The sequence below is a fragment of the Symphodus melops genome, assembly GCF_947650265.1.
Source record: "Symphodus melops genome assembly, chromosome: 14".
In the NCBI taxonomy this organism is placed as follows: domain Eukaryota; kingdom Metazoa; phylum Chordata; class Actinopteri; order Labriformes; family Labridae; genus Symphodus; species Symphodus melops.
Window position 1 is genome coordinate 21,460,458 of NC_136704.1, and position 25,369 is coordinate 21,485,826.

Genomic DNA, 25,369 nt, shown 5'->3' on the forward strand with positions numbered 1-25,369 from the left:
TATTGTTTTAGGTGTAAATACTGTGAAATTAATACCAAAGGATTTTGTTTTTCAAGAAAAAAATCTTTATTCATGTTAAAGCTGTCAGATTAAAAACTTGGACGTCAAAGTACAATAATGCTCTCCTACAATGAAATGGCAATAAAAGCTTTTACTAAACTACTAAAGTACCTCAAATATGTCGAAGAATTAAGAGCATTTACTTCACTTGCATAATGTAAGGAAATCAAAGTTTAATAAACTCACTTTTTCTAACTTTATTGATCCAAAGAATTCCCTTCATCTGTAACCCACTCACCGCTAACTAAAGCTTTAACTTATTAAAATGCATTCTTAAATGTCCTTCAATGTGTTCATTCCAGGGCTGTCACAATACAACTGTTGAATTTTATTTTATTGTTGCAGTTTCAATCAGTTCTTTCTTTATTTTGGGGCTTTTTACGTCTTTACTGTACAGACAGGACGATGAATGGAGCTTTAGATAGAAAGAGTATGACATGCAGGAAAGGAGCCACAGGTCAGATTCGAACCCGGATCACCCACTTGGACCTCAATACATGGGGCGTGCACAGTTGCCACTTGACTACCGTATGAAAACAATCATGAAAAAAATCTTATGCTTTAAAGAGTTTTTGTTTTGAACTTTTGGACTGTCTGAAGCTGAGGGGGCTCTTCTTCCTGTTTGACTACAAACATGATTTATTTCTAAATACAATAAGGAACGTCACATCAGTACAGGAAGATGTTACGGAGGCTTAGCTACAGTACAGTGTGCCCAAAGGGACAAAATAGCATGTGGTTAGAAAAATGTAACACATTCATTCCAGACCCTGTTTTAACACGATGAATGCTTTGAAGCTGACAGCCCGAGGTCAGTCTACTTGATAAGCAGATTGAGGGATATGAAACACTATTTTGTTCCATAAAAAAAAACAAAATCATTTTTGCAAAACAAGGTAAAAGTCATCTGGTTATTGAATAAGATAAAACGTTCCATTTGAATGATCAGTAATTAGACCTGAATTCTCTGACTGAGGGGAACTCTTCACTTCTATCTAGTTGTCTTTGCAGCCAGTCTGATCCGTTGCCGTCATCCTGAAGAGATCGATTCCTTCATTCCTCAGCAGATCTTTGGCATGCTCAACGGTGCCGTAAGGTAAGAAACGTGAGCGGCCGAGGATCCAGGCGAATTCGATGTGGAAAATACGGAGGATGTCTGTGCAGGAATACACGATGGCCACGCTGGTGTAGTCAGTGGAGAGAATCCAGTATGGGCTGTACGGAGAGACTACGAGAAAGAGGAGGAATATTTGACACTACATCTAGCTTTTAGTTCATAGCAGGAAAATAACACTTTTTTCTCACATTTTATACTTTTTTTAATGATTTGTTTTTATGGCTTTTGTTGACTTTTACAGACGTGAATTTGTGATGTGTGAACTTTTCTCCACTCGTTCAGTCGGACTTACCGACTGACCAACTAAGCAACATAGCCACAGAAGTCACAGCCCCACAGCATAGTTAAACATGAAACGTGTCTGAGCACTAATCTGGTCAAAGCTTTATAATGTTTACATTTCTGTTTACAGCAGTTTGAAGCCCAGAGAGGTCGGACTGGAACCTGTTGCCTTAACGGATGAGTGAGTGATGTAATGCTCTAATTTGGCTAAAACAGGACATAAACATCTACTGATAACGAAGATGTCCAAAATAGATGATTCACAGACAAACAAACAGGCTTATTGTCACTAATATGACAAATGCACTGAGGCTGTCGCATCATGTGTCAGCAGATGTATCATCATTCTAAAGGCATGTTTGCACAAACAAGCTCGCTGATGAGTGAACAGTCTGCAAACGAGTCGTTACTTTTTGACTCTTTGAGTGTTTTTACAATAAGCGATTAAAAGATTTCATCAATACAATAACAATATTCAAAACCTCTGACTGCACTCTGAAAGACGAAGATGAGGACTTACAATACGAGAAGCTGACTCCAAGCTGCGCCTCTTCTCTCGGGTCTGGAATCACTGCGGTGCCTTCTGCTACCCTCGTCTTCTCTTTACTGAGGCACAGAAACACGAAGACGATGACTTTTTGAGCGAGATGAAAATGTGTCAATTCAGACTGTCAGTACAAACGTGGTGTTTCTCAGTGGGGTTGATGTACTCTTTAGGATAATTAAGTACTTGAATATTCTGCCGGAGGTTTTTCAAATTGACTTTTTTGAAACAATACAACTCGCTCCATTTCCTGCATAAAAAAAGGACATTTCTCCACAAATATGCACATTTATTATTTGCATCATACATTCTTAACAAAACAAAAACAAAAACCATCACGTGTCAGATAGATGTTGCATCCAGTCTTTATGCTAAGCTAAGCTAACTGGCTGCTGACTCTTGTGTCGTACAGAACAGGTGCTAGATCATTGTCACTATTCTGTCTCAATCAAGGATAGAACTTTTCCATCTGTCCAAAACTTTCAGTGCCTAGTCTACCTCAATCTCTCCAGTCAATAACGAACTGTCCCAAACAGCGCCCCCTACAGGGGAATGTGTTGAAAAGGCTGGATTTACAGCGCCTTTTCTATTCGCAGTTGTTTTTCTGTGTGCGCATGTTTTTGACATTGTGTTTAGTTCCAGCATTTTGGTGTTCATGCAGTTGATTCAGCTTTTTTGCAGCACGTCTGATTCATAGGCAGCGGGTTTCAGCCGTCGCATTTGTTTGGGACGTTTGAATTTGCCCCTTTTGTGAATTTGCTGTGGGTGTTTTTCTAAATATCAGTCGTTTCAGTCTTTGCCGTCGGCCTCTGTATAACAGCGGTAAAGCAAACAAAACAGGAAGAAACTGAAAACATCCACAGAACTAATTGGTTTGCTACGTATGCTAAATCTCTGAAATTCAAAAACAACTACACACAGAGTTTAATACTCACTAGAACTGAAGGTTGCGCACTTGGATGGTGCCGTCTTTCCTCACAGCGTAGTTTGCCTCGATGCACTTTCCTCTTTCAAAGGAAGCAGGGAGCTTCTCGATCTCATACCAGCGTCCGAGATACTGTAAACAAACGGGCTCAATCAGTTCTGTGTATCGTCGTTGTATGTGTCGTGAATGAGTGTTTTTACTTGTGTTTGTTTACCTTCTGAATGTCGAAGCCGGGCTGGACTTTAGGAACAGGACAGGGACCCCAGCGATAGGTCTGAGCTGACACCAGAGGGAGTAGCAGGAGGAGAAAGTAAACGACTGACATGGTTCCTTCGGGAGACGAGGGAAGATAAGATGTTCACAAAGTCAGTGTTTGGAAGTTTTTGGATATATTTTTTGAAAAGTTTCTTTTGTGTTCTCTGAATTATTCCTGTTTTTTTATCTTGTTAATTCAGGGATTGAAGTCAAAACTTTTTCCCAATATATGCCTCAGCTTAACTTTTATAAGGAGCATAATTACTTGTAACATTGTCTGACCACGTTACCTTTATGTTTCCATTCTTTATTGTTCACTGATAATTCAAATACAACCAAAAACGTCTAATGTATACCACGATACGGAAAGACTGTGATGCTGCCAATAAATAAAACATTCATTTACTTGAATGCTGTCTGAAGTTGACTCTTTAAAGTACAGCTATACATGTTCAGTGTGAGAATAGGCCTGAGTGTGTGGGACTCACTGACCCTTTTGTTTTCAGTAACATATGACTCAAGTCAGTATGATGGCTTGATATTTGTCATACTTGTACTATAAACATTTCACCATCTATTGTTCCCTATAGATGTGTAAAGTTCATGGGACGGTGAAATAAGATAGGAGTAAAAAAAATCTCAGCTCTTTCTCTGAGTGTCCAGCTCAGCTGTCGGGCCCTTCACATCTTTTGTCTCTTTTTCACATGTCACCACACCTGTTCCTCTGGTTTCACGTAACAACTGTTATGCATGCAAGCTGAAAATGTTCAGGGTGAGGTTACAAGAACAAAACAAACTCTAAAAACACGTGAGCGAAGGTAAATGAAATGCCACCATTGAAAGGTTCAACAAAAGTACCGTTTTCACAATTTCTCATTTGTCAAACACAATTTTAAGTGTGGGAATACTTTTGGACCCAGTCAGTCAAATCATAATAATAATAAAAAATAACTCCATTAAAAAGGAACCGTGACAAGAGGGACAGTTAGTGGAGACTAAAGACCACTAAGTCCTCTTTCTCACTGAAAGGCCAACAGGTTTGGATCACCCTCCCGTCAGAAATAAAAAAAAAAACACTTCAACTGACTCCAAAGCTTTTAATAAAAAGGCAAAAATAATGGCTTCAATAAAAGCAAATGTGTAGACACTGAATTAAACGTTTTATACAGAACAAGTTATAGTTCACTCATCATTTCTGTTTGGTTGTTTTTATTTCATTATCATCAACCTGCCTGTCTATATCTGCCTCACTGTTAGTTTGTGTGCATCTTCTCAGCTGCCTGTCTATGTTGTATTGTGTATCCTAAAAGTCTGACCAGGGACAAGGACTGCAGTCCTACTATACATCACTTTAATGTATAAAATTAATGTCTTCATGTATTGTCCCTAACAAATAAACTGATTAATGAAAGAAATGTCAAGAAATTTTAGTGATGAAATACATAATAAATTATTTTTGGAAATTGATAAAACAAAGTGTAAAACTAGTTTTGCAGTTAAAAACACACAGTGGTAAAAAAACAGGATCCTGTTAAGAGTTTTCTTTAACATTTTTGTATCAACATGAAATGATAAAACTTACCTGAGGTATAAATGTGTCAGGGGAAGTGTGAGGCTGCAGATGACTCCGTTCTTCCTGTTTCTGATGAGAAAAACTGTCGCGAGCTCTCTGGACACAACAACGCACTCTGGGAGTGTTCACGTGACGTCTCTGCGGCAGCACGAGGCAGCTCGTTAGCTGAATTGTCCTCACGCGCACATTCCCACACTGTGACAATGAAGATCACTGTGGTTGAATATTTGAATCCGGTTTTTTCCCACATCACTTTTCTTCTTTTTTAAAAGCACAATCTTCTTCTTTTTTTGTTCTTGGATTCTTTTTACCACAATTTCATTATGTATGCGTTTTATATGTATTCAATATTTTCTTAATTAGGCTATATTCAATGCATTTAGTTTGCATTCTCCCTCTCAAATTCTCGTTGGGGTATTTCGTTTTCTCCCTTGAATAAGAGGGAGTTTTTTTTTAACCATTAGCATTATAATTGCTCTTATTAGTAATTGTTTGTTAGTGTCTTTAAAATGTACCTGTTAAATCAACAGGTCTGTTCTTGGCACGGTTTTCTCCCTCAATTTGTGATTCTTCATGTAACCACGAGGTGTCGCCAAAGTTCATACAAAAACCTAAACATACAGAACACATTTTAGACGCGAGCAATCATTAAGTTCATGCTGTAAAATGCAGTTTGCAGACTTCGAGCCAGTCTCTGATAACTGGGTAATGCTTTTTCCAGCAAAACACATCTGAGGTTATTTTTCCACAATATTATTAACACATATTGATTCAAAGGTTTTGTTTTCTTCATCATTGCCGTCTACAACTGAAGAAGCAATGCAGATATGCAAATGTCAAACACTAATATTCAATATCGCCACCATAAAGTATACTTAGAAATTATATGACTTTAAAATCAGCTTAACATCTAGTGAAATAATGCTGCTGATTTACTAAGACAGGTGAACTTTTCTCAAATTCATGATACTGTGTATCAATGTAACCTTCACACTGATAACAGAAAGACAAGCATACATCTCTGTGTATTTAGGCAAACAGTAAGAAAAAAAAGGTCTTTCATTACTTCCAAATGTTTCTGACTTATGAAACAATGACACCAAAGAGACACAGGGATCTAATAAAGATGATTTATTTCCAGTGTTTGTTGAGGGAGGGCGAGATGTTCACTTTTTAGAAAACGTCATCTCATGCAGTTTTAAAGATTTCAAAGATCTGTCGTTGCTTTCTCCCACTTTTTTTTTTTTTTTTTTTTTTTTAGCGCCCATGCATTTGACTGCACTTGGAAACATACAGAGAGGGGGAAAGTAAAACTACAATAAAACATGGACGCACATTTGAACACTTTGATGCTGCTGTGAGTTCGACTAAAAACAAAGAAAAAAAAGGAAAATCTCTGGAATGCCTGTGAGTTTTTTTTTTTTTTTTTAGATCACCGTAAATGTTTTTAAAAATTCTTCTTGTCTTTGACAACTGTTGGTAAAAGCAGTTTTAAAAAAAAGAAAGAAAAAAAGAGGCACTTTTTGAGATGAAAACAATTCACACACATGTAAAACTTATTTTTGAAGTAAAAAAAAAACCAAAACCTTCCCACAGCACGCAGCTCAGAAAGCAGCCCTCAGTTACATCCACACACTTCAAGTACAGGCAAATCGAAACATACATGTCGTCTTGAAAATGACAAAATATTGTCATGAGCAACTAGTGTTAGTCCAAAGAGAGATTACATTCTTCATAACGCTTATAATAGGAAGAACTGAAGCATCATTCCTTAAAAACAGGCTTCCCGATGCTTTCTTCAGTCATAGTCGAGTTGAATCTTTTTCATTAGTGCTGTGTAACAGAGTCCACATGAAATGTCCTTACATCACTGCCAAAGTCACCTTTTTCTTTCTTTTTTTTTTGCATTCTTGCAGGAGGAAGTCTGAGTTTTTTTTTTTTTTCCACGTCTGTTCCAGTATGGCCGACAATTCAGAGGAATCACACGCATAAACATCTCTGTAGAATTATTCCAGTAACAATCAAAGAAGCCTATACACAGTATGTACAGTAGATACATAAAGTATACTTTGTAGAAAAAATATTGTGCAGTAACCTTCGCTAAAATACACACATTCGTTCATTTCACGCATTCACTCGGCAGATAAAATCACTGTTTCACTTTCACAGATACTGGTAGAACCGTGAGCGGACGACTTGAGCTCCCGACAGTTTGTGTGGGTGAGCGTCCGTCGTCAGGCTGGTTTTGTTTTTGCCTTGCTGCCCGCTCCCGTTGACCTGCTCCCCCGCGAGCGGCTGAGCGTCGGGAGTCGCGGAGGGAGGCGGCCTTTCTTGAGCTCCGTCGTGTGCGTCCGGATGGTCGTCCTCTGGGACGGCTCTCGGTGCGACTTCGCCACTCGAGTCCGAGCCTCTGTGGCGATCTCTGGAGATCCAGCCTCTGACGGAGAAGTCCTGAGAGGAGCATCGGGGCTTGAGACGATCGAGAGGCGACAGCTCGGCCGCCTGGTCCACGCCGCCCTGCTCTCTCCAGTCGTTGATGACCGCCAGCTCTGCGAAGTCCCTCTGCCCTCCCATGGTGTGCCTCCGTCGGATGTTCTTCTTCTTCGCTCGAGCTTCTTGAGTCCGGTTCTTCTGCGCGAACATGTCGTCGGCCGATGTCCGGATCCTGAACTTCAGTCGCTCGGTGATTTTAAGGTGCCAGGACGGTTCGGGACGCTCTGATTCGCTGCGTGAGGACGAGCTGAGGCTGCTTGTGGACCGCCCTTTTTTCATCACCTCCAGGACTCGGGAGAGCCGCGTGGAAGCCTCTGCTCGACCCTCACTGCGCTCCGTACTTCCAGACACGCCCTCTACGGACGACTCGCTGTCCGTTTTCTGCCTCAGCGACCACCGTCTGGAGAGGGTGTCACACTCGATCATCCTGTGCGATGGGAAAAGGCGCCGCCCTTCCATTTTTGGCGTGGCGCTCGCCTCGGCTGCTCCTCTTGGTTCGGTTTTTTCCGTACTCTGTTCCGGGCACGGCGTGGACTGACTGCTGCCTCCGCCAGGCGCGAAGACGGGGAAGTCGCTCTCGCTGTCTGTCTCCATGGGTCGTCCCTCGCTTATGAGCTCGCTGCGTTCATCATCCGCCTCCTCCCCTCCTTGCAGCTCCGGGCTGAGAGCGCTGGACTCCGCTCCGGTGAGGAAAGTGATGGAAGATGTTGTGGAGTAGTCTGAGGTGATGGAGCTCACCTCTGCGCCTGCAGACGCTCCGGGACCCGCAGCAGATCCTACGACGGCAACCGCTCCTGCAGGAAGGTCAAGAGACGTTCCCGCGGTCCACTTTTTGGGCCTGGACCTCGGGACGGACGCTCCGGAGCTCATGGTGCCGAGGTCTGAGGTGTTTTCATCCAGCAGGGACGGGGGATCGGACAGAGAAGACTTCCCCTGAGGAGCTGCTTGGTAGCTGGAGATGATGGGGGACGGGGAGGGCGAGGGTGAAGGGCGTCTGGGTGGAGTCGCATCCTTCAGGAACAAAGAGTTCCGATGCTCTCTCTTGGCTTTAGGCGTGAGCTCCACAGTCCTCCCGTTCTCCTTCCTCTCCTCGGCTCGTGCTGGCTGCTTGGCGTTGGGTTTAGCGTTGGGGCTCAGTCGAGTCTCGCTCTGCGCCTCAGTCTGAAGGCCGTGGTGGTTCGGCTTCTGAACCGGGATTTCCTTCTTGGGGAACACGGCGTCCAGGTCGTCGTCTGAGCTGCTAGGCTGCGGCTTCTCCTTTGACTTCTTTCTTTTGCGGCTGGCTGCAGCAAAGATGGAGGACACCAGGAGCTCGCGGCTGCATTGGTCCTTCCCTGAGCCCCAGGAACCCTGCAGAGACGGAGAGAGGAGGAGGAAGAGAGAGAGAGAGAGCGAGAGAGAGAAAGAGAAGGAGGATGCCGAAGTGAGTGTTTGTGACACAGGAGCACGGAGAGAACACAAACCCTTCACCGCTGTCTGGAAGCTTAAAAGCTGGACTCCACCCGCTCCCGTGAAGCACCACAAAAACCAGAGAAGTGGACAGAGAGAGGAACATTAACAGACAACATCAACAGCGTTTCCATGACGACCTCAAAGCAGAAGCAGGACGAGCAGCAGGCCAGCATGAACTGAAGCGTCCCTGAAGGACAAGCAGCCACATACGAGCAGTGCGCTGATGGAACCCCCCCCCCCCCATTATTTCTCTCTCAACACGAGCCGCCGACTCGGCCTCAGCTTTTACAACATTTATAAGGCGGCTCTGTTCCCTCAGTACTGACAGACTTTACATTACATTCACTCAAAGTGTTGGTTCACCCAAAACACAGAACATTATTTAAAGTACTTCCTGTTTACTGTGGAGTATGTTTAGCTTTACTGCAGCAGAAAGTAGTTTGTGATATCAAACATGGAGTATAGTGTAGTGAACTTCTGCCCCGTGATTCGTACGCATCATTGATGACTGAAAGAATATTCTGTTGGTCCAAGTATCTGAACTCTGAAGTATGTGTGAGAGCGAAAGGAAAAAGTGTTTGAAAACTTATCGTACGACTTTGGGATTTTGAACTTCTACAAACATGTTGTCATTGTTAATCGTTGCACCACACACTGAGATCTGCCCCCTCGTGTTTGGATGAACGCAGGAAGTGAGATAAACCTGAGAAGTTCAGCACATGCAAGCAAATCTGCACAGCTCGATAAAAACCAAAGGCAATCTTTTTTTTTTTTTTTTTTTTGTGAAGCAGCCCTTTAATTAAGAATTACAATATGTGAATTTAATGCCTTTTTTTAAACGGGTGCGGATGGAGGAAATCTCTTCTGCTCGTAACCTACCTCCTGTCATCCTACACTAGCAGGAGCCTGAGAGGACACCAAACACTCACCTTTGATTTAGCCGAGTCACTGGTTGGTGAATCTGCGGGTAAAAAAAAGAAAAACAGGAGAATTAGCTGCTTTTGATAACAGATTAAATAAAACACATCTCTGAGGTGCAACACGGGAAGATGAATCAGGGAGAGAAAAGGAAAAAAAAGATCCATGTTGATGAGGAGTGAAAACACACAGGACAGACTGATGAGGAGTGAGCGCAGACATGAGCAGACAACATGCTTCACACACGGACAGAGGAGCTGCCCCCCCCCCCCATCCCCCCCACCGGACAAACACGAGTGCTGAGTGCAACTTCAGCAACAAACACAGCGAGAACACTGAACAGCAGCCCGACAGTGAGGCAGAGAAAGAACCATGCAACACACTGATGGGGTTTGATTTGATGAAGGTGTGCAGACATGAACCCTCGTGTATCATCAGAAACATGACACACAAAGGCTTTGTGTTAGTTTTTCTCTAAGAGGGGACATTTATAAACTTCCATCGACTTTCAGCCTGATGTGAAAATCGCCTCCAGCTTCAGATGGAACCTAAACGAGCTAAAAGTTGAGTCAATGCATTTTCATTTCTTTGTCAAGAGAGAGAGAGAAACAGAGAGAGAGAGAGAGAGAGACAAAGAGAGAGAGAGAGAGAGAGGGGGGGGGGAGAGAGAAACAGAGAGAGAGAGAGAGAGAGAGAGAGAGAGAGAGAGAGAGAGAGAGAGAGAGAGAGACAAAGAGAGAGAGAGAGAGGGGGGGAGAGAGAGAGAGAGAGAGAGAGAGAGAGAGAGGGGGGAAACCTCTGGTCAGATTCGAACCCGGGCGGTCCACCTGGAGGATTGTACCCTCTGTACTGTATATGTGGCGCTCGCACTGACTTCTCAGCACCCTAAACTACAATATCTTAATAAGAAGACTTTAAAGTTTGAACTCTGCAGATGTACCAGGAATGATCGAGTTAATTATCATAGTGCTGCGACCGTGTTCAGTAGAAATCCTTCAGTTGAAGAATAAATCAGTGACACTAAGTCAGCTGATGTGTGGTTCAATGATCCCGTCTCAGACTGTTTTACCTCAACGTCTAAAATATCTGGCATGGGGTGAAGCTGTCCAGTGAAGTATAAAGGCAGTGAGCACAGGACATGGTTTAATATGAACTACGTCTGGTCAGAGGTCAGAGGTCGTGTCGCTCACTCTAAACAGTGTGACACCTGAAGCCGACCTCCACAGACTGTAATTGTGATGCTGTTTGACAAAGTGATGAGAGGTGACGTGAGCTGCCATGACAACAGTGACACAGTGATGACTATGGAAGAAACCAAAAAAAAAGAAAAAAAAAAAGAGTACAAGTGAAGTGACAGGGGGGTCACAGAGGGGCTAGCTATATGAGAAGAGGGGACACTACATGAGAGAGAGAGAGTGTGTCAGCAAGGAAAACCTATAATCAGTCCTCACCTGCTCGGAATCACATCTATTCATGTCCTCCTTCATTTCCAGCTAAAATTTGCTCTTGTTTGTTTTTGTTGTTGTGACATAGCCGAGCCCCCCTATACACCCCTTTACAATCACATGATGGCACGATATGCAGGTGCACAGTGACTGGAGACGTAGAAACCATACCATGCTATCTCTCCTGTTGGCAAGCTTGCAGGACAGTGAGGAGAGACAGCGGAGAGCCTTTCAGACAGTAGCACCGGCCTGTGTTAGGTAAACTCTGATACAACACCGGACGCTGTACAGTACCGTGTAGCCGCTTCGCTTCCCCACTTCTCCGTCACGGTTTCTTTTTTTTTTTCCTGTTTTTGTTTTTTCTCTCTTTGGCTTTTTCTCGCTCTCAAAAGACCTGCGGGTTCCTGCAGACTAGGCAGCTACACTGCGGGCAACAATCCTCCTTCTTCCTACAGTTCCAGCTGTCCATCACGGACACTACAGAGTCCATCAGTGTCATCATGGTGTGATAGACTCCGCCCACTTGGCCTGTGTCAAGATCAGTATGTGTGAATGCTGGGAAAGCCTTTAGGACACCCGACAGAGCCTCACTAGAGACAGAGGAATCAGAGGTCGCCTTTCACTGTAAAAACATCTATTTGTGACGTGGGAAACAACATGCCGTATTAGTGCAACAGGAGGCGGGACAAAAAGGGGGAGCGGGACGAGGCAAACGGGAAATTAAAGGGCAGAGGGATGATTAAAAAAAGACTTTTTTAAATCGATCAGAAACCGACAGGGGGCTAATTGTTTTGAAAGCAAAATGAAGAAGTGTAACAATTTATCGCACCGAGGTGCAGATAGATTGCACACTGAAACCCGCACAGGCGCTTGGACTCATGGTTTGGCCATAGACATTTCTATCTAGTGGCACCAGCCAAAGAAGCAGAAGGGGAAGCTTAGTCTGAGGGAAGAAGCAGCGTTATCATCAACATCTGTTACTAGTTCAGAGACACACACACACACACACACTCACACACACACACACTGGTTGTCGTTCAGCAGAAAGAGGGCAGAGAAAGGTAAAAAAACCCACCCAAGAGTCGGTCTGCCAAAGACAGCACGTTACCTGATACTTCACCCTGCGACGTGGTCGTACGGCCGATGTTAGTGAGCAGGTGGTCGATGTTGGGGACGGGCTGCGACTCGACCGCGCTCTCGTCCTGCGACACGGTCTGTAGGGAAGCGAGTGTGACACAGTGAGGAGCAGAACCACAAAGACATTTAAGACTCTGAAGAGCGAAAAAAAAAAAAAAAAAACCCTAACCCTAACCCTTACTGTTGTTTTTTTAATGCGAAGGAAAAAAAAAAGTAAGAACACATTTAACAGCAGTGATGGCTGAACTCACCACTGGATCTCTGTCTCCATCTTCAGTGAAGAACCAGTCGTACTAAAAAACATTCAAACGTCAGTCTCTGTTTTTAAGTCTGGTATTGAGTGAGAGATAAACTCATATCAGTGGAAGATCTGATGTTTACATTTTGGATTAGGGCCTCGACTATCCTGTACTGATCGGGCATGTGCGTCACCATGTGGGTCATGTTGTCCTCTGTGGTTCGCACCAGCGTTGGACCGAACACGATGGCCAGATTCCTCGGCTCCATCTGACAAACACACACAGTTTTGAATTACACTCTGAAAGAAAAGTGGAAGGCTAAGACGACGCGTTTTCTCAGGCACACACCTTATTCTTCTCCGAGTTTTCAGCCACAGTTTTCAAATGGCACGAGAGAAACTTCATAGTCTCATAATGATGATCGGGCAGCTCACGGAGCTGGAGGAAGAAAGAAACAGACACATATGAGTGTTTTCTCTTTTTGAACTATGACCTAAACTGTAAACTATGAATACTCTTTGTTGACTTTGAACAGGATTTTAAGAGCTTACAGTGCAAAAAAAAAAAAAAGAGACTCACCAGCCTCTTGAGCACTTTGAGTCTCTCCACTGGATCCTCTGTTCTGTTAGCCTCTATAAAGTCTGCGTACCTATCTGCAAAAAAACAAATGAAGAAAGGCCTCAGGATCAACACAGGATTTTTCTGCAGGGTTGTAATTCTCATTTTTGTCCACTAGATGGCATGCACGCTGTTTAAAAAACAACAACGCCCTACCATTGGTGAATAACGGCTCTGGAAGTTTACGGAAGAAGGATTTGAGCAAACTGCTGATCACGTTGAGGTCCCTCCATTTCTGCAAAAACATGAGACGAGAGGTGAAGATGGAAACATTATTATTATACAGTGATTATTAAGCAAAGGCAGAATAATTAAAGAGCTGTATTTTTGTTACACCATCAGGATGCAATAGTTCAAACTCTTGGAAATGCACGTTTCTGCTTTGTACACACATCTGCATTCTTTCCTAACACGTCAAGGACAGGAGCCCTGCAGAACCTGACACTCCACTTTGAGTTTTAATTATAGCCACATGGATCGATAAAGGGACACTCACATCGTCCTGGACATTGATATCGTTCATGCCCTTGTTGTTGAGCTCCTCCTGCATGTTGGAGATTGCAGCATTGTTCCCTGGGACTCTGTAGATGCCTGTGTACTCCAGTCCCCTCTCCTCCACCAGCTTACAGCAAACCTCCACGATCAGAGGCACAAACTGGAACACAAGAGGAAATGTAGGAAGTCTGTAAGCATGATGAAGAAAATGTGGAAAAGAAAAAAAACCCTGTCTGACATGTTTAAAATCGTGCTTTTAGAAAAGTCACCTTGTTGGTCTGTGCGGGAGGACAGTCGTCCAGCCTCACTCCGAACGTGACTCCAGGAGACGGCTTCTTCTCGAAAGGCTTCCTCACCAGCTTCCTCCACGTCCCTTTATCCTTGGGAGGGCTGGTGTCATCTGTGGGCGCACGGCGCAAAAGAATCAGTACAATGAGAACGCACAAGTGTGAGTCGTTTGACAACTTCAGAGAGCGCGGCTGTCCCACTTCTCTGTGTTCTTCACCTGTATGCATTCATCACAGTCTGACACAGTCCAAGGATTTGACTTAGTGTTTGGTGCTAAACTATGAGCAAAGGATTAAAGCAAAGATAAGATCTATAAAACAGCAGTGCGTCAACAGATTAACAAGCAACAGCAGCAGGGACCTCCTGGACCCCATCAGATGAGATTTGAACTGGACCACTTCGACCCTGTTATATATTTCTCTTCTAGCTTGTTGAGTATTTGATTCATAACTACGTTACTGATTCACATGTTCATAAAGAGCTTGAGATCCTCCAGCAGAGGTCTGATAGTAACCTCTGGTTCAGGGTTAAAAACCAAAGAGTGGTCAGGAAAGATTGGCCATAGTTAATCTGTCATTGTTCACATTTAAATCTCTCTTAAGGTTCTAAGGTTCTCTGTTGAATGAATAATTCTTGCATGTGTTCAGTAATTCATACTTGGCCATGTTTATTATTTCTATCGTCACCGTAAAGCCCGATGTCACCTTTTTGTGTTTTTATTTGACCTTCATTTTACATTTGAAAGTTTTATTGAGATTAAAAACCTTTTTACAAGAGGACCCATCAAAAACACAATCTCAAACAAGACACCTCAAGGAAAACAATGAGATGTTTGAGTGAAAGACCTTTTGATGGTTCTGCAAAAAAATAAATACAAATCAAATCAAATAAAAATCCATCTGAAGTCGCAGACAATCAAAAGTTCAGTGAATTGAGTTTCCCACCTTTGTGCATGTTCTTCCTCTCCTGCTCGGGTTGTTTGGGTGAGTGTGGACTTGTGGCTTTGGTCTCTCCTTTCCCTCCCAGCAGCGTCTGTCTGATGCTCAGAGACTGGCGTGAGGTTCGAGGTGACGGCTCCGTCTTGCTGCCGGTCGGGCTGTTTGAGGCGTAAAGCACAAAATGAGATCTCCAATCAGGGCTAACTATGATAGCAGCTCTCCGGGGTGGAGTGGGGTGGGGGTGGGGGGGGTGTGTGTCCCCTCCCTTTTCATTTACCTCATCAAGGTGTTGTACTCCTTGATCTTCCTGCTGATGAGGTCATGGCTGGTGAAGACAGCGTTCTAAAAAAAGACAGAAAAGAGGAAGGAAGGAAGGAAAGAGGAGCAGAGCAGGACAGAGGACACAATAGGTTATCAGGTGCAGCGGCCCCCCCTTCAGCCCACCCTTTACAGGCCATAACAGATCTTTACACAAGCTGCTGCTGCTCTCAGGTGACACAGGTAAGAGCATTGGAATGCCACCGTATGGATGAACAGTAAGGTCGTAAAATGAGGGAAAGATGAGCTTATGGATGGAGACTCGACTCTGATGAGTGACCATGTAGTGGAATAAATCCAATAAATGATCATGTGTTGAATGACGGGACGTTTGTAATGGGTTTGGTTCTTTTACACAACAAACCAGTTTTTATTCGACTGTTGGAAAAGTTTGAATCTGTTTTTTTTTTTTACAATCATGAAATGATCTGTTGTTTGTACTCTGGATTTATTGGTGCTTGTATTTCTGGAGAACTGGACCAAAACGTATTTCCACATTGGAGAGAATTTCTTTGAATCTAAAGGTCTTATTGTGAATTTGAAATTGCGTATAAATAAATGACTCGTATCTACGGCCCGGCTGGGGCAGGAAGTCAGCACTACAGCAAGACTTTAGAATAAATAAGACCTGAAGAAAAACAACATTTTTAACACTGCTCAAAACAGTTTGTGTGTTTATGTGTTTCGATACGTACTTTGGCTCAAATTCTAATCCAATACGTTAAACCAGATCAGATGAAAACAACGTTTTAAGTTCCTCAACTATTCCCGCTTTCTCATTCTAATGGGGTCAGAAAAAAGGTTCAGTGGCCTGGTGGTCGGTCTGCATGCCGAGTGACCAGAGGCTGAAGCCCTCAAAGCAGACGGCCTGTGTTTGAATCCTGAATGTTAAAGAGTCTCTCTCTCTCTCTGTCTGATTTTCGACTCTATTCACTGTCTTGTCTTTCAATGAAGAAATAAAAGCCCCAACAAAAGAAGAACTCAGAAAGGATCGTTTGGTTACACTTATTGTTTTTAGAGATGTCTTTGCACCAAACAAAGAAGATACTTTAAAAGCTCTTCGTAAATTGTCGTGATGTCGTGATGATGAAGTGATGAAGCGAGTCTTTTCTTTTATTTTCTTGACTTCCTTCTCACCCTTACTCTGCCTCTATCTATTCATCACACATCAACTCCACCTCTATTCATCTCTTTGTGAAAGTGCTCAGCTTTATGTTTTGACTTCACAACTATTGTTACCTCCTCATCCAGGTTGCTGTTCTCCTGTATGACTCGGATCCAGGCCAGCATGTCCTCCCGGTCCTCCGCCTGAAACAGGTACTCACAGTCGGACGTCGTCAGCCGCAGCACGTTCTTGCGCTTCGTGTCGCTGTACGAGATGTCGATCAGACACGCCTTGATGCTGATGGACACGGGCTCTTCTACGGCTTGGCAGTTGGCGTGAGCCTGCCCCTCTTTTTTGTCTTTATACAGGCAGAGGTAGTGGCCCCTCAACACGGCGTACATCTGTTTCCACGGACGCATCCCCCCTCCGACACGCTGCAGAAAGAGGTCACAGGTAAGAGGCGAGTTTAAGGTAAAATAGAAGGGATTAAAGTGCTATCTTTCTGTAAATGTTCTTATTGTTGGGAAAAGTTACACATAATCACTGCCTGGAGGGGGGGACAATGTGAGGCCTCAAACAAGGAGGTCAAAGACAGGTATGGGTGTAAACTGGTCAGACAGGTGAATCTAACAGTACAACATATGCAGGTCAGACTCTGGAAACAAGGGCAGCCTTCGTCCTGTTTGTGAGCCAAGTTCTACAGTAGGTCACGTAACGCAAACATGCTGTGTGTGTCACTCAGCGAGCTGTTTGATGTCACGGATGAAGAGACGGTTCTCACCTTGCTCTTGTCTGTATTCAGCTGCTTAAAATGCAGCAAACCCTCCTTGGTGGCGTCGCAGAAGATGTCTGAAGAGGAACCCCTCCTGGACCCCGAGTCTTCAGATGATCGGTCTGCAGCCTGTCGGGGGTAAAAAAGGAACATATGAAGAAAAGAAAAAAAAGAAAAAGAAAAGGCTCCAGGTGCAAGTGCAAACGGACAGCTTGAAGTTATCGTATTCTCCAACTTCCTCCAAGCTGCTTTGCTCCAACACCAAAACTAAGTGTAATTAATGCACAAAAATATTCCTTTTTTCTGTACTTTCAACAATCATGAGGTGAAAATATTGTGTCTTATTTCTAATGTTTCTCATGCCAAGAAACTTGAGCATTAGGTCAAACACTTACTTATGTTTTTGAGCCCAAAAAAAAAACCATCCACTGATTTCACATTCGTAAAATTACTGTTATGATGTAAAACGTTGCTGTGGCCTCTCACCTTGAAAACTTTGGCCATAAAATAATTTTCTAAATCCTTCATTCTTCTAATGGCCAGCAGGGCACGACACGATTGGCTGAAAAAAAGCTTAGGCGGGTTTGTAGCCTCCTGACGTACTGTTACATCGCGTCCGCCTGTCAATCAGGTTAGCGACGCCCCTTATTGTGAATAACTCCTATCCTTTATCAAAAAGCTCCCCCGTACACAACATCAGCTACTCATTTCGTTTGTGAACCAGGCTGTAAATAATTAATTAATAATAATGAATAATTTTTAATGTGGTGTGTTTGGGTCTTCAGCTGCTTCAAGCAGACTTCAGGATTTTGGACTTCCGGTTGTCGCGCGTGTTGTGATAAGAGTTGCACTGGAATTTTGAATAGGATGGTGTGACTGTACAGAGATAGCAAACTCTAAAAACAGGTTCCTACATTTTAAATCAATGATTCACCGACTAATCACTTATCCATATCAATCATATTTTCACTGGAAGATGTCTTATCTTCAGGGTGTGAGCCGATAAACCTCGGAGCAGGAAACTCTGATGGCATGTGAGCACAGCTGGCACAGAACAAACAGAATTGTCTGATAAGATGTCGAGGATTTGACTCACCTTCCTGAGGTTTTTCAAGCCAGGTATTAAGGACCTCCTACATTGAAGATGAAGAAATATTTTAATAATGACAGAGCTGAGAGGATTCTGAGAAGAGCAACACAGCATGATGAAAGTGTTTGAAAAACAAAGACAGAACATCGACTAAATAAGTCATTCAAACAGGTTTAAATGTTTGTGATGACACTAGAGTGCGTCTAACTTACCCTCTGCTTTCTTCCCGGTAGTTATCCAGGCCTTCATCGTATGACTTGGACCGCTCAGATTTCGTACCAGAATCTGACTCAATAATTGTGAGACGGAGAGAATCTATTAAGAAAGGGTTGAACAATTATTTATAACTTTCATCAAACCGTACGGTTCAAGTCGAGTAATCAGCCGAGGCTCGGTTTGCTGCTTCGACGCGGACATACCTTGGTCGTGGGACAGTTGGCGTCGAATGAAAGGCGACGGCGAGGTGGGGCTGGGCGGTATGGTGGTGATGATGGGTGCTCCAGATATGACAGAACAGGCCGGGGCGAGGGAACTATCCAGATCCACACTGGGACTTGATGGTTCATCTGAGGACAGAAACAGGAAACGCTTCAAACAGACTGTTAGCTAAATGAACCAAACAGATAAGAGACCTCTTTGACCTGCTTCTCTCTTTTTTTTTAAAAAAAGGGTCAGCAGAACAGATTACATGATCAGCCACAGACTCATAGACCTAACTGAATTATCTAGCTTCATAAGCTATCATGCTAAATGCTTTAAGTGATCCAATCTGACAGTAACTGTTTTCATTTAAGCCAATAAAATCTAAATTCACTGTCTGGAAATGTTAAGCCTGCTGTTGTCTACCTCCGTCTTGGATGAAGGAGCAACTATTTAAAAAATGACTGAACATTTGGTCAATCTGAAAGCATGATAATAATGTTCTGTGTTTAAAGACAGAAAGCTTTAAGTCAGGGGTCAGACAGGACACGGCTGTAAATCTTCAGCCTGTGTTCACGTGTCATCTGCAAACAGGAGATGTAAAAGTGTCATTTAAATGAACCAAAAACAAAAGTCGAATTCATCTCTGCTATCTCCAGCTGGGGAAACTTTTCAGCTGCCGCCGGCCATAAAGAGCTCTGTGACTGCAGACAGACGGTAGATAGGTGTTTCTGATGTGATAAAGCTGGTACACACCTTCACCTTCAAATACCAAGCCAACATTACATCATTACAGACCAGACAGTGTCATAACATCTGATATGCAATATCAGCAAGCCCTAAAAAACAACCCTGCACATTAATAAATGACTCGTATCTACGGCCCGGCTGGGGCAGGAAGTCAGCACTACAGCAAGACTTTAGAATAAATAAGACCTGAAGAAAAACAACATTTTTAACACTGCTCAAAACAGTTTGTGTGTTTATGTGTTTCGATACGTACTTTGGCTCAAATTCTAATCGTCCTGAACGCATGCCATGAAATGTAACTGTCACTGTGAGTGAACTTTATATCCTTACAAAGAACTGGGGCAAAGACAGATCTACATGATTACATTCCTCAAAGTTGCAGAGCACTGATGCAAATCTTCCTGATATGAACTTAATATGAAACATCTGATCAGCTTGTTAGATGTGTACAGAGCACTGCTGTGAAGTCCCCCCCCACACACCCACACACACACCCACACACACACACACACACACAACCTCAAAGACTTCTCCCAGGACGCTGCAACGCTCGTTTCTGCCAACCCAGACGAGATGCCCATTTCATCTATAATCACTTCCAATCCAGTTTCTGGGAAACTGTGCGACAGTCAGGGATGTCTGACGTGTTCAATTCCTATTTATTCTTCAGGGGATGTCACTGGTAGAAATCAGGATCCAGGAATATTAAAACGAGCAGTTGCACATTCAGCAAACGATGCCTTTTCCTTTTTTTTTTGTTAAGATGGAGATAACATCACGGTCATACAACTCGCATAGTTTTTACTTGATTCTGAGCTCACAGGAGGAAATGGTTGTCTTCTCTGCAAAAGACATTCAAGCAGGGCTGGAACTGACAGATGCATCTGCCTCTGCTTCCAAGATGACCAATTTGTCATTTGATCAATGCAATACTGCTAAATAGTGAAAATGTCTCTGAGCTTGTGAAGTCCAGGGTGACGTCTTTAAATGTCAAACCCAACAGACCACCAAGTGGACCACAAAGCAGCGTATATTAGAGGCTGCACATTTAGATCAACTCATGGTAGCAGCTCTCCTTCACAGGATTTCGTCAGTGCTGTGAAAATAAACTCCGAGGGAAAAGTCTGATATGATCCTTTCAGAGCATTTTTCAGCATATGAACAAACATATCGGTTACATTTAAGAGCTTGTCATGTAATCCTCTGACTGTATATTGTTGGCTGCTTCCAGTCTCTATGCCCAGTTTCTCTGTCGTCCAGGGAGAGAGTAATATCAACCTTCAGACCCTCAAAATGTATCTGAAATGCCAACCTACCATTTTAAGAGAGTGCCAAACTAAAGCATCAAAAATGTGAAAAAAAAAAGAAAAGAAAAAAAAAGACTGAGAAACCTTTTTATTTCATTACATTCTTAATCTAAAGGAAGACAGGTGGAAATGGATTGTGTTAACATTGAGCAAAAGACCTGGAAGTAGATGCATATTAAGTTTATCCCCTGCAGGATGTGGGCCACAGTGAAGCAAAAGAGCTGCTCTCATTGGTCGGTGATGAGTCACTTATGTGGATTCAAACGCGACTGCAAGGTCAAGTTCAAGCCTGTTGGGTTACATCAGCCAATAAGTTGGAATTAAGATGTAGAATGACACAAACAAACAAGTTAATACAGAGCTCCGTTACACTCACATGACGCGCTTCTGTCATGATTTCAGTTTCTAATGGAAAAAAAAACAACGCAGGCTTTCTGCTCATTATAAACCGGGGGGGGGGGGACGTGACATTTTGCATGTGCTTTAGCAGCACCAAATGCAATCTATTCTCAGCACCGAACAATCGGCAGTTGTTCCACTCATTGTTTGGACTGTAATATGAAATCCAATTGAAGCAGATTGCTGCAGGAATGCTCTTATTTTTCTGTTATGTCACACTCTATTAGGACACTGCTATTGGGTTTCTCTTGCTTTACTACACTGAGGGACATTCGAGACACTTCAGGTAGTGGGTGGAGACTGGAGAGTGTACTGAGTTGTGTGTGTTTGTGTGAACTTGTTGACTTTATTTTTCTGGTGTTGTCTTACTCGGGTGCCAAAGGGTGTTTTGAGTATGTCATGTTGCCTGCAGTACTGTGTCACGCCGTCACATAACCGCACACCTGGCTCGATGTCATCCTGAGTTCAAAATGCCAGGAGGACCCGATTTCTGCGAGCATTTAAAAACATGTTTGTTTAATCCTGCTAAGGTTATAACACTACTAATATGTATTCATGACACTTTCCTCAAACCCCGGGACTTTTTTTGTTTTGTTTTTTCAGACGAGCGATGAAATTACTGGGGTATTTCCTGTTACTAATAACAGAACTATAACTTGTGACGATCCACAGAGATGACATTTAGACACAATGGATTTCCTTGTAGTGTAATAAGTAGGCCTTACACTTGATTTTCAATGCATTTTTGTAAATGAATGCCAACACTTAGAAAGCTTAAGGGAGCTTTGGGGTTACGAAATGGAAAAAAAGACACAAGATATGCCATCGTCTTTGCAAGGTATACACCTCACAGTGAACGTACCATAAAAACCCTCCAGTTACACCTTGCAAGCCCAGAATAGCATCACAGATAACTGCCTCCACATGCTAAATATACACTTTAGCTACTGATACACACCCCCTATTTTGCAGCAGCGAGTTATATTCTCCTGTTATTGCTAGAGGTATAATAGCAGAAAAACCCTGGATAGAATTTCACAATAGAAATAATAAACCTTACAAAAGTAACGCCCAATTTTCTCTCATTGTATACAGAGCTTGGAATCCCCTACTTTTTTCCATTCCGGTGAATACAAGTTTCAGAGCAGATACAAAACAACATGCTATTGTTTGAGACTTGAAACTTGTCCTTCTCTATTTCTTTCCAAATTCTGACAAACTTTTTTCATGCATTAAAAAGGAATTTTACCTTCAGCACAAGCAGCTCAACAATTTGAGCAGACGCTCTCCCTAAAAATAGTGCAAAGTTTCCTGATTTGCATCCACAGCCTTTCCTCATTTACATGAAAGCTTCAGATTAATATGCTAACAAGATTAAAATCAGGCCAAGCATTTTGATGCTCTTATTCAGTGCTTCATGGCAGGTCTGGTCATAATTACATGGTCTGAGCCCAGTCTCTGTTTGAGTTATTATGACATACTTGTGTTATGCTTCTCAGCCACATTTCCATAAAAAAACAGGGTGTGAATCCAGTCCACCAAGCTTTCATGCATAAACATACTTTTCCACTCACACAAACACAAGCTGTGTCTTTTCTTCACACGACTACCCTGTCACTGCTGTTGCTATAGAAACAGGAGGAGCTCAAAAAGGAGGGTGGTAGGACAGAGTATAATGCAGTCTTACCTATGAAGGGTATAGAATCCAGGGAGTCATCAAGGTTGTTGGAGCCAGACTTTTGTCGTGTGTCTCCAAGCCTTCTTTGATGCATGTCATTAGACATCCAGCACATAGCTGCATCTGCAGAGCCTGCCTTCACCAACGGTGGAGACTTATGCGTCATTCCTCTATGGTTGTCATTAACAGCTAGCACGTAGGACGGAGGTCGGATGTGAGGAGTTCCAGAGTTTTTGTCTCTTCTGAGGACAACAACTGTTGCATCTAGTCCTTCTACACCCTCTGAAAGACTGCCGTTAGTCCGTACGGGGGCATTTGCTTTTGGCTTTTGGGTCACAGCTCCATTGGTAGTGGTGGAACCAGAAGGAGAGGCAACAGCTAGACCTTGTAGTTGTCTCTGAATGGGCAGTTTAGAAGAAGGACCAGAGCAAGAGGAAGATCGGGCTGCCAAGCCAGCCTCAGACCTGCTCTCCAATTTCAGACTGTCAGCCCTGCTTCTGAACTGAAGTTGCAGGGGGGGTTGGTAACCCAGGTGGTTGCCCATGATGTTAGCTCTTTGGTCTTTAGGAGGGTCCTTGGTTTTGGTGGAGGACAAGGCAGGCGAGAGGTCTGAGATTGAGTTCTTGACAGGCAAACGTGATGGTCTCAAAATTACACTGTCTGTCCTTGATGGCAGAACAGAATCTGTCGTACTTTTAGTAAACACAGGAGCAGCTAAAGTAGAGTTAGATAATCCACTTCTACGAACCTCTGGTTCCTGACCACTGAGACTCCTGTTAATGTGAGGTAAAGCTCTCAGACCTGCTCCTGGCCTGCTACTTCTGGCATCCTCGATCTGGCAAGTCAGCAGCCTTTCCTCCAACCCTGCTCCTTCGCCAAAGAACACCCCACCTGGCTCTCCAGGTTGATGCCCCAGGAAGTCACAAGACCGGGCCCGAGCTTTGGTGACTCCTGTGGGGCTTGAGAAAGGCAGAGCATCCTCTGACGCACTTCGAGGCCAATTCCTGATTGGTATTGTCCTCTCTGTTCCACCCCCAAGCCTCTCTTGGGAGGCGCTACGTAATGGAGTCAATGCAGAACCCTGGATGCTCGCATCCACCCCACGGTCATTGGAGGTGCTTCTCCGTCTGCCCTGAAAGACTGGCACCCCTCTTTGACTTGTGCTTGGGGGAGGCGGTTGACGTTGCTGAGCATACGCTGATGAGGAATTGGCAGCTGCACGCAAGCTGTCCAAGCGCTCCTGGATCGTGCGGCAGCCGTATGTATGTAGCCTCTTCGAGTCAATATAGTCCTTATAGGTGGTGTAGTTCTTCCAGTCAATGTTCTGGTGAGGAGATGTTGATGGTGTTGTTGGAGAGGGTGAGTAGTGGTTGGCGCTTGGTGAAATGGCAGAGGAAAAGGTGTCTGGTGAGGCAGGGGTAAGAGGTGCTCGTACATGTGGCGAAAAGGTGTCAGGATAGATTGGGCCGGGTCGAGAACTTGAGGAAGGCGAGTAGACTGGGGTTACTTTCGGATGGGAAGAGGGGTATTGGAATTGTGCGCCCCCAGGTATTGAGGGAATATGTGGCCTGGGTCTAGTTGAGCCTGAATCCGCTGTAGGACTGTATCGGTTTTCTTCTGTCCTGTGGCTGGGACCAACCCGAGCCACCCGGGACCCCCTATCTACTGGATCAGGAGGCATGGCAACTGTCCTGACATTCTCATTACAGACACAAACCACAGTCTGTTGGGGTGGAGGAGATGGCGGAACAGGGATTTCCACCCTGTAGCTCTTTTCTGTGGCCGCTCCTCGTCTTTCCGGTCCATGAGCTGGCCCTCTGGAGGTCTCACTTACTGTGGCAGGCTCTGACGCTTGAGCCATGCCCGCAGCCTTCACTTCTATCCGTGGGTAGCATATAGGAGGGGGCTCTGGGATGTTTTGGGCATTTCCGCTGTATGCCTCATTTCCTTTGAGGTATGCATCCTGGGAATACGCCTGTAGAGAGATTACAGGACATTATGTCACTTACGTTTGGTGAGAGGTTATAGCTCTTAAATAGATCACATTAAACCCCTTGAGAACATCACACCGTACCATGGAGCGGATACCTAAGACGCCTACAAAACACAGAACAGGGAGTACTGCAAACCTGTTAAGGACAACCTCTTCCGTTGCTACATGACACATTTTTGTTGCCATACTTCAACTATGACTTCATCTTCCTCTATATTTCTTTTTAAGCAACCAATTACAAATTTATTTTCTATTACACCGTAACTACACCACGCTAATGTGTTTCCTGGCATCTTGAAAGCAGAGAGAGAATATAGAAGTCATTTACTGACAAGAGTCTTTGAGTAAACTGATGAGATTATCAGCAAAGTAAACACTGTTACTGCATTCCCCCAGAGAATAAGTGACAACTGGTTTCAGCTTGTATATAAAAATAAAACAGCAGCATGCTAAAAGTAGAAACAGAGCTCCAGCCCGCTCCAAATCAAACAACACTTTGTTCACAGTTTCTCAATCTTTTCCAAGGAGACTGAAAAGCAAAAATGCAGCATGCAATGAAACAAATTAGCGGTCCTGAGAAACAATAGTTGTTGAAGAGCCAGACAGGCGAATAAGTAGGAAGAGAATGCTGGAAAGAACACAATAACCCCATGGAGCCAGAATTGGGGATTAAGCTTTCAGGGGCTTACCCACCTTTGGTACTGGAGAGGGTGACCTGAGGCATGAGGTGAGGGTAAACGGGGGACGCCTCTGTCTGC

At 43.7% G+C, this 25,369-nt stretch overlaps 2 protein-coding genes across 10 annotated transcripts in view; both read right to left on the bottom strand.

The window, feature by feature from the left end:
- Positions 1 to 22: 22 nt before the first annotated feature.
- Positions 23 to 5,457, bottom strand: apodb (apolipoprotein Db). Its single transcript, XM_079360770.1, has 6 exons — positions 5,272 to 5,457; positions 4,766 to 4,951; positions 3,143 to 3,258; positions 2,939 to 3,060; positions 1,980 to 2,065; positions 23 to 1,288 (listed from the first exon to the last, which is right to left on the bottom strand). The coding sequence occupies exons 3-6, from the start codon at positions 3,251 to 3,253 to the stop codon at positions 1,056 to 1,058; spliced, it is 552 nt and encodes a 183-aa protein (XP_079216896.1). The 5' UTR covers positions 3,254 to 3,258; positions 4,766 to 4,951; positions 5,272 to 5,457; the 3' UTR covers positions 23 to 1,055.
- A 415-nt stretch (positions 5,458 to 5,872) lies between these two features.
- Positions 5,873 to 25,369, bottom strand: part of arhgap21a (Rho GTPase activating protein 21a) — a 78,224-nt gene continuing 58,727 nt past the window's right edge. For 8 of the 9 annotated variants that reach the window (XM_079361764.1, XM_079361765.1, XM_079361763.1 and 5 more), the window contains 18 exons: positions 22,628 to 24,593; positions 18,484 to 18,630; positions 18,277 to 18,379; positions 18,071 to 18,107; positions 16,984 to 17,103; positions 16,337 to 16,636; positions 15,057 to 15,121; positions 14,786 to 14,937; positions 13,823 to 13,953; positions 13,555 to 13,713; positions 13,215 to 13,293; positions 13,020 to 13,093; positions 12,789 to 12,878; positions 12,583 to 12,708; positions 12,453 to 12,494; positions 12,173 to 12,278; positions 9,631 to 9,662; positions 5,873 to 8,599 (listed from right to left, as the gene is read on the bottom strand). In XM_079361764.1, coding sequence (XP_079217890.1) covers positions 6,920 to 8,599; positions 9,631 to 9,662; positions 12,173 to 12,278; positions 12,453 to 12,494; positions 12,583 to 12,708; positions 12,789 to 12,878; positions 13,020 to 13,093; positions 13,215 to 13,293; positions 13,555 to 13,713; positions 13,823 to 13,953; positions 14,786 to 14,937; positions 15,057 to 15,121; positions 16,337 to 16,636; positions 16,984 to 17,103; positions 18,071 to 18,107; positions 18,277 to 18,379; positions 18,484 to 18,630; positions 22,628 to 24,593 — 5,409 coding nt within the window. In that variant the 3' untranslated portion in view covers positions 5,873 to 6,919. The remainder of the gene's footprint in view (positions 8,600 to 9,630; positions 9,663 to 12,172; positions 12,279 to 12,452; positions 12,495 to 12,582; positions 12,709 to 12,788; positions 12,879 to 13,019; positions 13,094 to 13,214; positions 13,294 to 13,554; positions 13,714 to 13,822; positions 13,954 to 14,785; positions 14,938 to 15,056; positions 15,122 to 16,336; positions 16,637 to 16,983; positions 17,104 to 18,070; positions 18,108 to 18,276; positions 18,380 to 18,483; positions 18,631 to 22,627; positions 24,594 to 25,369) is intronic. The other variant, XM_079361761.1, reaches the window with a different exon arrangement.